The following is an 11,159-nucleotide window of genomic DNA, read 5'->3' on the forward strand; positions in this document are numbered from 1 at the left end:
AAGAAAATCACTTTAGTATAATATTGTCCAACTGGAGCTCAGACATGTAAAGTAAGTTTTTCATAGTTCTTTCCTGCAACTTGATTAGATGCTGTTGGACTGGGCAAAGAGGACCTGAGGAATGAAGTGCTGACATGCTCGGAATAAATAGCATCACAGCTAAAAGATTCAGGAAATGAAGGGAAATGAACTGATTAGTGACACACTTTAATCTTTGGGTTTTGGAGGAAGGTATCTAGTATTTTTAAGCCAAAAGGCTTAAGTCCAAGTAATGTCACGAGTGACTGGTGTTCAAGTTCCACAAGTCGTCTGGATCGAACAGGATGCTGTTTGTGACATTCACAGACAGGATCTTGAGGCGCAGCTGAGGGTAGGAAGGGGTCCGGTTCAGGAAAGTCATATCTCTGCTCTTTGCAGATGATGTGGTTTTGTTGGCTTCATCACACCGTGACCTCCAGCATGCACTGAGGCGGTTTGCAGCCGAGTGTACATCCAAGTCTGAGGCCATGGTTCTCCGCTGGAAACCAGTGGATTGCCCTCTCCGGGTTGGGAGAGTTACTGCCTCAGGAGAGGGAGTTCAAGTATCTCAGGGTCTTGTTCACAAGTGAGGGTAGAATGGAGCATGACATGGATCGGCGGTTTGGCGCAGCTTCTACAGTGATGTGGGGCTGTGATGGACCATCGTGGTGAAGAAGGAGCTGAGCCGGAAGGCGAAGCTTTCAATTTACTGGTCCATCTACTTCCCAACCCTCACCTATGGTCATGAGCTCTGGGTAGTGACCGCGGATACAAGCTGCCGCAATGAGTTTCCTCCTTGGGGTGGCTGGGCTCAGCCTTAGAGATAGAGTAAGGAGCTCGGACATCCAAAGGGGTCAGTTTGGATAGGTTCGGGCATCTGATCAGGATGCCTCCTGGGCGCCTGCCGCTGGAGGTGTTCCGGGCACATCCTACTGGTAGGAGGCCCCAGGGCAAACCCAGAACATGCTGGAGAAACTACATATCTCATCTGGCCTGGGAATGCCTTGGGGTCCCCCAGGAGGAGCTGGAAAGTGTTGCTGGGAAGAGGGACATCTGGGTGCTTTGCTTGGCCTGCTGCCCCCACGACCCTGCCCCAGATAAGCAGATGAAAATGGATGGATGAATGGATGGATGTATATTCAATATGTAGAAGTAATGTGCTGTCTCTACTTCAACAGCAAACCAGCTGCTCAAGTATAAAAAGTAAGTGCAGAAAAAATAAAATACTCACGAGCTGAAGCAGAAGAATCTTTGGCTGGTGTTGGGTTTTTAAACTTGCTCAAAATTAAATGGACAGACAGTAGTGTCAGTCTTTTCATCTAATTCTTGTACTGTATTAATCATCATACTTGACCAAAAAAAAAAAAAAATACAGTTCTTACGTTGTTTGCATTAGTCTTGCTTTTAGATTAGACACATAGCATTTAGATTTCCTGCACATTGTATTTATTAGCCACAAGACACTTTTCTTTTCTTTTTTATATATCTCATGAGGAACAGCCAAAGAGTCTCTTCAGTGTCGCAGCAGATGGGGCATCTGGAGGGGGAGCGGCTTGATTATAAGCCCAAGGAGAGAGAGCTCCTCTTTCACAAAAAGAGTGTGCATGTCTGTGCATAATGCACTAAACTGTGTGAGTCTGTAAACAACTGATGTCAAATATACGTACTGTTCTACTTAAGTCAACAGTGTAAGAGGTTGGGAAAGGTTTTCCAGCACCAGATGAACAGATGGCTTCAGAGAACATGATGTGCAGATAGGACATACAAATAACAAAAAAAACTCAGCTGAATGGAAAATACGCAGCAGTGGAGGTTATTTTCCAAATGTCAATTGTTATTGCAGATCTGATCCAAATCAGTCCGTCAAGCATCCAAAAATCAGAGTTATTATAATGGGACATTTTGACTTAAAATTAGGCAGCTCTGTAATTATGCTTTATCGATTGGCCAAGGCTGTCGGCCCAGATAATGTGAATAATATTGAAATGTGCAGCTCCTTGGCTGGCCTATACACAGAGTTTTATCCCAGCTGGATGAGACAGGATTGAGCCATTTTGGTTTGGAATAAACACTCAGACCACAAAAAATGCTCCTGTTTGCGCTCTTACTCATGGATGATTGTGAGGGTGGCATCCAGTAGAGGAACGGTCAAGCTGCATACCATTAAACCACAATGCAATTTTCCAGGACCTGTTACATTGACCCAAATTATGCAATATGCTGTATCAAAACAGTAATACCCATGTTCTCTTCAACAGCTTGGAAGAGTCATTCAAAAAGGTGTTGTAGATTTGGAGACCCTGGAGGAGATGATCCAACTGGAAAGAGCATCACACCGGCGCTTATTATTATTAAAACATCATGTTTGGCCTTCGCCCTTTCTGTTGTCCTGGCTCAAAGACAGAAACTGTGGTTTTGAGGAGACCCTTCTTAGGAAACTCAGCTTGAGCACTGGAGTGGCTGCACATGACTGCCATCTTTATTATTTATTGTCCGTACATGCCAGGAGCTCTTGCCTGCTTTAAGTTTTAGGAAATGGTGTATTTGATTTAAATTTCAGGAGCTGGCAAACCTGCACTGCCTTTCATTTAATCAAACCATCTTATATTAAGTTAAAATGACCCATTTCTTACTCTATGCTGCCAGTAATGTTAAGGAAGGGGACCAGCCAACAGAGTTTTCTAATAAGCAAACTAAATCGGCCTTGGCATTTTGGCCCAGACTGGCCCATCACAATCAATCACACAAATGTAAGTCACACAAAGGAAAGTCATATATATTATACAATACGACTTTTAAGGGTCACAAGTAGTGGATGTAAATACATCATGGGCCTCCATCTCTGCTAACTCTGTTACCAAAGTATATGCAGTCGGTCCAAAAACAAGATTATTTACAATGTCCTGGTATGTGAGTGGAGAAAGGGCATCGAGTTCTTTAAATCAGCCTTGAACTGTTAAGACATATGGATCTAATGTTGCTTATCATGATTAGTTTGTCCATATATTTTATTACTTGACCACGGTAGCAGGCACAGGTAACAGAGCGCAATCTTTACAAGATAGCGCCCCTGTCAAAAAAATTAACATGATGTCAACTTCACGTTCCCCATAAAGCGAGGTGTTTGGGGATCCTCACTGGAGAAATTGAAGTGTTTGATGCTCAACATTTCTCTGAGAAGGAATCATTTACACACCCATGGCGGTGGTGGTGTGTCTTCTTCAAGCTCAGGTCCTCTACCAGAAGCCTGGGAGTTTGAGGGTTCTGCGCAGTATCTTGGCTGTTCCTAGGACTGCACTCTTCTGGACAGAGACCTCAGATGTTGTGCCTGGAATCTGCTGGAGCCACTCTCCGAGTTTGAGGTTCACAGCGGCAATTACCACTGGCACCACTGTTGCCTTTACTCCCCACATCTCTTCTAGCTCCTCTTTCAGCCCTTGGTTGGCTCGGGATCTATTACCACTGCCATCTAGTTAACACTGTCATATGACACTGAAAATAAAAAGCACACAAATCTTGGTGTAAAATAACATGACAATAAATGTCAGCACTTATTACCGCTGTGCTCATAACTTTCTTCCTCTGCCCCCACATGACCAGATTAAGATAATTTTAATTTGATAACTCCAAAGACGTAGATAAAATTTTGATTTAATCAAATGGTGATTCATGATTTTTCATTACCTGTTATCGTGGGGTCATAAATCCCTCTCAATAATAAACACTCAACATTAACACCAGACTGTTGACAGTGGTTTGTTTAACGAAACGAGGTGGGAGTGACCATCTAATGCTGAGCAATATGTGCATGCCGAGCTAAAGAGGCTTCTATGAGATCCATTCATCATGGTGCCACCTGTGGAGCAAGAGGATATGGGCCATTCAAAGAAACACTGGATGGTGACACTACAAGAGGTTTTCTACCCTGCTCTGGCAGCAGTGGGTATCCCCTGTAAGTACAATATGTCAGAGCTGTTGGCTGATCCCATGCCGAAATGCTTTACTGTTTTATGATGCTGTTAACTTAATGATAAGTGACAGCTCTAATGGAGGTGCTTTTACTGACAAATCTTTTCCTCAGCCAATGTCATCACCTTTCTGATCCTCTGGAGGAGGAACTGCATGCTCTCCAGGTCCAGCACCTTCTACCTGATGGCCATGTCTGTAGCTGACAGCCTGGTTCTAATCTTCATTGTGGTTCTTGAGCTCTCTGTTAAGTACCACCAGCCGGAGCCGTTTTGGGGTTACGAGCCATGGTGCAGCCTGAGGGATGTTTTTAACTACGGGGCGTACAACACCTCAACATGGCTGGTGGTTGTGTTTACAGCGGAGCGTTTTGTCGCCATACACATGTGGAAAATGAAAACTAAAATCTGCACTCAGAGATGTGCAGCATGGACTACAACGGCTGTCTTCCTCTTCAGTCATCTTTTTGCCATTCCTTACTACTGGTCTAACGCCTCAGTCTACAAGAACAACCAGACCATGTGCATTTACAATCCGGCAGCCTCGTCTCAGCTCATTCACACCCTGGTTGGGCTTCAAACGCTGCAGGCCTACATATTGCCCCTCATCATCATCCTCACACTTAATGGGCTGTCTCTGCGCCTAATCTCTCACAGCAATCGGGTCCATATCACAGCCCATGTGACTTCCAGGGTAAACAAAGTCGTGCCCCTGCTGCGCTCCAGGAAGAGAAAATCTGTGGTGCTTCTGGTGACTGTGTCCATGAGTTTCGTGCTGCTGTCTGTCACCCGCGCTGTAACTCAGATCGTCGTCCGTACGACTCCCATGTACAGTTTGGATCGTAATGATTATAGCCTCGTGATAAATGTAGCAGCGGACTTTGGCACCATGCTGAGCCTGAGCAATGCGGCTGCCAACATGTACCTGTATGTGTGCACCCAGTCCAAGTTTCGCCAGGAGTTCTTTGCCTGTGTCAGACAGGTGTCCCTCCACTGCAAAAGAAAACACTAGAAAAACACTTCCTGCCTATAATAAGCCCAATTAGCAACACATTGTCCTTGAGGAAATTTGTCCCCCACTGTCAAGGAACAGAGAAGATTGTCTCACAGCAGTCATAAATGGTTAATGATTTTGTTGCTCTCAGCAGACAACAAGGCATTTAACCCATTCAATTTTCTTTATCACTGTGTTTTACTCATTCTGTCTCTCTGCTGAAGAAGGCAGATGGCTTTTAATAATCTCCACTGTTTGACATGATAGTCTAAATTTCAGAATTAATTTCCTGCAATTGGTTTCATGGCTTAGAGCAAACAAACGCTTGACACTTGGCTTGATAACCATCGCCGCTCTTGGCAAGGCAGCTTGTAATACTCTTGCACAGATGTATCATGATAGCTTGACTTTTTGAATGTGGATACAAACATTGAGTTCTTATTACTATTTTATATATTACTAGCAAATATAAAGCAATATTTTATATATACTGCAGATATTATATCTCCCCAGCTATTCAATGTATGAGCCTAATTCCACTATCAACATCCCTCATTTGAGTTTGTGATTAAAGAAACCAGGTGTGCTAACCTGTAACAAACATGTGCAGGTCTTTTTTCACTACAGACGTTTCATGTGTCATAGTAAACTACGACTCTGCTCCATTCAAGTGTCCCTGTAAGCTACGTGTGTGACAGTGAGCTGGCATACATAATACCAGAAACATTAATAGAGCTGAGCCATCATGCATTTTATTGTTTACACCAGTGTATTTCATACTGTGAGATGTCAAAAATGTGTTCTGTGACAAAGGTCTATTACAACTCAGTTCAGTCATGGGTATCACACGATGGCAGCTACAAGGAGAGGTGTAGAAATGACTGAGATTGTGTGAACAAGCAATTTCCAGTGAAGGAAATGCAGAGGAAGACTTATGAACAGTCACTTCCTGAGGGGACAGAGGGTCGTGCAGTGAGGTGCCTAAACAGAGAACTATTCTGGTACCAAATAGTGTCTTATCTTTGACCGAGACTTTTATTCAGCCTTGAGTAGTATCTGCAGGTATTCCTTTCAGGCTGCATACAACCAAACAACCACCGTCAATAAAATAGGGCACTCTGTAAGAGGCAAAACCACATGCCACTACTTGTTCCTGCTTGTTCTTGCCCAAAAACATATTTTTCCTTTAATCTGTAGTGCTGTTTATTAATCTAAATTGTTTTGTTGTGACTAACTGAGAGTTGGAGATTGCGGGTGTAGATATATCTGCTTTCTCTCCACTATAATGGAACTAGATGGCACTCAGCTTGTGGTGCTTAAAGTGCCAAAAAGAAATCATGAAATCATGATCTTGTTACTCATAATAATCCACAGACCTTGTTGTAAGTGGTTTAACATAGGAACTATTTTCTTTCTCTCAAACTACATCCACCAACTGTATCATCCCACAGAAGGGAGCGAACATAGTCATAGATGAGAGGCTTTGGTGTACAGTGTACTGTATGGGGCCGGTAGCTAACATTACCCAGCTAATTGCATTTGACCTATACAGGGGCGGACTGGGACTGAAAAACAGCCCTGGATTTTGACTCGGCCCAGCCCACAACAACCGGTGCGCATACGATATGCACTTCCTTCTTCTTCAATTTGATTGGCAGCTGGCCGGCTCATAGATATCTATGGGCCGGCTGGCATCCAATTTAAAGGCTGCCACCTAGCGGACTGGACGTGGAACAATAGATTATCAGGGAGAAAAAAACAAACAAACAAAAAAACGGTGATGACTGCGTACCGGCCGCCAGCCGTCTTGGAGTACCAGCCATTCTGTGATTCTCCAGAACCTCCAGATGGCCAGTCCACCCCTGGACCTATAGTATGTGCAAAACTTCAGTGTGCTTGTGGACTGAAGATCTTAGTACTTTTCGGGAGGCACAGCACGCACTTCATCGTCTAACTGCTCTTTTTTAGAATTTGGCACAAAAAGCGTGGCCAGATGTGGCCAGTGATTAAAGAGTTTCCCAAGAAAAGCTGTTCGGCCAGGTAGTAAATATCTTTTGATGGAACTGGCAACCCAGTTTGGCTAAGTAGACAAATGTCTATTCTGACAGGGGCCAGCAACCGACTGTGTCTTCATTTTGCATCTGAGTCAAATCAAAATACTTTCATTATGTGTAAAAAGTAGCATTTGGGCTCATATGCATATGTAGTATGCAGATTTGGTGTGTAGTAAAGATTGATGGGGGGTAAATCAAGATTGAAGATGCGTCTACTGGACAAGATGCAGCTGTCGTGGGGAGAGGAGCAGCGTGTAACCGAGCACAAAATGAGATGGAGAGAGATGTCACATAGGGAATGAAGAGGAGTCAGTATATTTGTAAGTGTTAACATTAGAAGTGAACATGATTTTAGGGTTAGGGTTAGGGGTTATGGGGATAAACCCCATTCTCTGAACCAAATTCTCAGTGGCCTAATCTCATTTTTTGAATCACTCTTTTGGCCAAACCTTAAACACAGCAGGTATTTAGACTCAGTTTGCAAAACTCATCTGCTCTTTTTTGCTAAAGCTTTAATGCATTCTCAGTCACACATTTGCAAAATTCTAAACACTGGCAGCAAAATGTGAACACAACTCCAACACAGCTGTCATCTTTTGCACACAACAACTCAAAATTGAACATACGTGTTTCTAATGATGTGATCAGGCCAACTGGGCAGGATAAAAGTTCAGAGTGCACAGGCAGCACATGTGCATCCGTCTACAATGGACAGACACATGCAGAGAGGCAGAGGAGGAAGAGTTTGTGTGAGAGGTGGTGGACGGAAGGAGGAAGGGGATGAGGAAGAGGCCAAGGACAATCATTGCTGATGAAATACGGGCAACTATTGTACACTGTGTCCTTGTTCATGGGATGACAATGAGAGAAGCAGGACAAAGAGTCCAACCGAAATTGAGCAGATTCTCTGTGGCCAGCATCATCAGGACATTCAGAGAAGAGAACAGGTATACAGAATACTATACTGCACGTACTGTAATGTTCATTAAAGTACTATTTTCACTGGCTGTATGGCTGCACATGAGCAGCTGGATCAACAAGCAGTGCATCCTGTATGTGTCACAGTTTGGGACAATGTGAGCTTTCACCGTGCTGTCCTGATACATGAGTGGTTCACCAACAACTATGGCTTCATCAAGGTTTTCCTCCGTTGTCTAACAAGGGAAAATATCGCCTGTGACGTGTATGAGGTCCTCTGGCCAGACCCGCACAAAGACATGATGTTGGAGAATGAATCTCAGTGACTTAGATTGTGCAGTAATGTGCTTTTCATTCATTTTTTTGTGCTGAACATAGATATTACTTTGACTACGATAATTTTTTGCTAAATGCATTTACAATAAACATTTTCTGCTATCTACATGCAATGGATGCTGTGTCCTAAATGATTTTATGTAGTGTCTAACGAATGCTCTGTGGTGAATATGTTTTTACTTGCTGTGTGTATGATCTGGACACATTGTTTGGTTTTGAACACAGGATAACTGGTTTTGAGGTGATAGTTTGATTGTGATAGAAAAGTCTAGGGTTTTGTGAATGTAGTTTTAAGTTTTGGATTTGTGTTTAAGGTTTTGAGGTGGAGGTTTCAACAAATGTGTTTTAGCAATTGGGAAAAACTGTAAGAATAATATTATCGTCAGTTCACTCAGTGTAAATACAAACATCAGCTGCTGACTCGTAAGCGTTAACTCTAACGTTACCGTTAAAACCAAACAGTCTAACGTTAGCTAACTGGTTACGTTAGCATTAATACAAACAAGTTTACCTCATTGACTTGGGTTGAATTCTCCATTGCCGCTGCAGCTGTCATGAGGTCAGAGGCTGGCCACTCTGTGTTCGTGTGCAGTCAGTTTCATTTTTATTGCCGTTCACTGCTATGTCAACAGGGTGTTTTTCTTCACTCTCTAGGCCAGTGGTTCCCAACTGGTAGGTCGTGGTCCAAAAGTGGGTCATGGATCCATTCTGAACGGACTGCAAGTGACTCACGAATGTCTCAAGTTTATAAAAAACACACTTTAATTTGACGTACAGTAAGTTTCCGACACGCGGCTTTAATTTTTAAGTGCCATTTCCTGTTGTAGAATGATTAACTGGCAGACAGATGCTTGACAGACACAACGACATGGCCAAACACAAGTATGACCACGACTGAGGAGATTGACTAAGAAGAAATCTGGACCCAGGGGCTGGACCAGTTGGGATCCACTGCTCTAGGCTACTGTAGATTAAAAAACACCTTAAAATACACCTTTTTTTTCGGGGTTTGGGTCATTGGCATCTGCAGTAGAGGTGCTCCTGGTGCCCCTCTTCCCCCACTACACCCAATCCCCGCATTTAGGGCAGACTTGTAACAAAGGTTTAGATGGCAAATGTAGGAAAGAATAAAGCTGATGACTTGCTTGAAAAGTACTTGTTTCTTAAGAACCTAGCTGTAACATTAGCTAGCTAAGTGGTGCTAAGTGAGCTAGCAGTAGATGAACACTTCCTTCTGTGCTGTGATACGGTTGGCAGGTAGCCTGGAAATCCAGACCCAAATCTAGAAAGATTTAAGGTCTAGCCATGAGCAATGAAAATGGCCCAACTTGAGGGGCGGCACCAAGCATGCATTTGTAACTATCACTGCACGCAATTGGATAACACTACAACCAATCAGAACAATACACAGGGTGACGTATCCAGAGCACTACCAGCGGAGCTAACTGGTAGATTAGACTCTTGCTGTATCTGGTCAGCAAAACAGGAAAAACATCCTTCTTGCAAAGGAAAGACTCGAGCGCCATCTTCTGTTCCTCTTTTAGAAAAAAAAAACAAGTCAAATTCGTTCATTGTAGCGGCCAAAGCTGTTTCAAACAACTGGTGTTCATCCGTAGCCATCTTGCAATGTTTACTGACTGATTCCGGACTTCATCGTTGCAGCGCTGTCGTCATCTGTTTAGCCCACCTCTGGCCCGCCTATATCAGATACACCGATGTGATTGGTGTAGCTTGGTTTCATGGGCATAGGTAATGAGCATCATTACTGATTGCCAGAGTGACTCGCTGAGCAAATTCAAATTGTGCTCTCACGAGAACTCTGGATTTCCAGGGTAGTTGGCAGGTGTAGTTCAGTAAGAAGAAAAAAGTTCCTACATGAAACAGGTCTGTGGATTATCTTGAGGAACCAGGTCATGATTTCTAAAACGAGGCATTGCTGTTAAGTTTTTAAAATGTAGACTATTTTTCTGTCGTTCCAAGTACCACAAGTTGTGTTCCATCTAGCTCCACAATACTTGAGAGAAGGCAGGCATCTTGACAGCTGATATCTCCAACAATCAGCGCTTCACACCAAAACAATCTAGATTGATAAATAGCACTTCAGGCTATATGAAAAATATGTATATTCGATTTTGGGGGTGAACTGTCCCTTTAAGCTCATGGTACGTGTGCTCGCATAACTCATTGGAGACTCAGATGAATGTGTCATCTTTATCCACTCAGAGTGTCACTCATCCTGACTACAGTGGCTGAACAGTAGCAAGATACATTTCAGAGAGACTGAAACTCTCAGCCAAAAGTATGGGGGCCATGCCTCCCTCATCCCTAGTGGAAGCTATGCTCTTGGTTGTGCAGATCATCAGCATGACAGCTATAAATAAATCTTGGTCGTCTTTAGGGAAACAATTAGCACAAATTCCATCTTTTACCACAACAACGTCATTAAAAACACCACAAACATGATAAATACTTGGAAAGCAAATGTGCGTGCGGAACACTTGATTGGTCACTGCAGAGACGTGACCTCAACATAACTGAGGCTGTTTAATTGCACACAATCTCAGTCAAAGTTGAGTCCATCACTAAAAAAAAATTAAAACCCTGACAAAAACAAACCAAACTCATGGGGTGTCGGTGGCTTAGTGGTAGAGCAGGCGCCCCATGTACAAGGCTGTTGCTGCAGCGGCCCGGGTTCGACTCCAGCCCCCCCTCCCCCAACCGTTTGTCTGTCCTGTCAAATAAAGGCTAAAAATGTAAATATCTTAACATAAACAAAAAAAAAAGCTTGAAAGAATTTCCCACAGGAAATAGAGAAGACTCTTTGTGTGGTAATATGACATACTGCTACCTTGAGCCTTAAGAAACAGCACTACC

The 11,159-nt window shown here is 43.3% G+C and overlaps 1 protein-coding gene across 1 annotated transcript; it reads left to right on the forward strand.

The window, feature by feature from the left end:
• Positions 1–3,864: 3,864 nt before the first annotated feature.
• On the forward strand, positions 3,865–4,995 carry LOC125891598 (probable G-protein coupled receptor 139). The gene is made up of 2 exons (XM_049580976.1): positions 3,865–3,970; positions 4,100–4,995. Exons 1-2 carry the CDS (start codon positions 3,865–3,867, stop codon positions 4,993–4,995), a joined length of 1,002 nt encoding a protein of 333 aa, XP_049436933.1.
• The last annotated feature ends 6,164 nt before the right edge of the window (positions 4,996–11,159 follow it).

Source organism: Epinephelus fuscoguttatus, linkage group LG7 (assembly GCF_011397635.1).
Source record: "Epinephelus fuscoguttatus linkage group LG7, E.fuscoguttatus.final_Chr_v1".
Taxonomy (NCBI): Eukaryota; Metazoa; Chordata; class Actinopteri; order Perciformes; family Serranidae; genus Epinephelus; species Epinephelus fuscoguttatus.

Coding starts and splice junctions, on each gene's coding strand:
- LOC125891598 (XM_049580976.1), top strand. CDS start 3,865: ATGGTGCCACCTGTGGAGCAAGAGGATATGGGCCATTCAAAGAAACAC. Junction 3,971..4,099: donor GGCAGCAGTGGGTATCCCCT/GTAAGTACAATA, acceptor TCTTTTCCTCAG/CCAATGTCATCACCTTTCTG.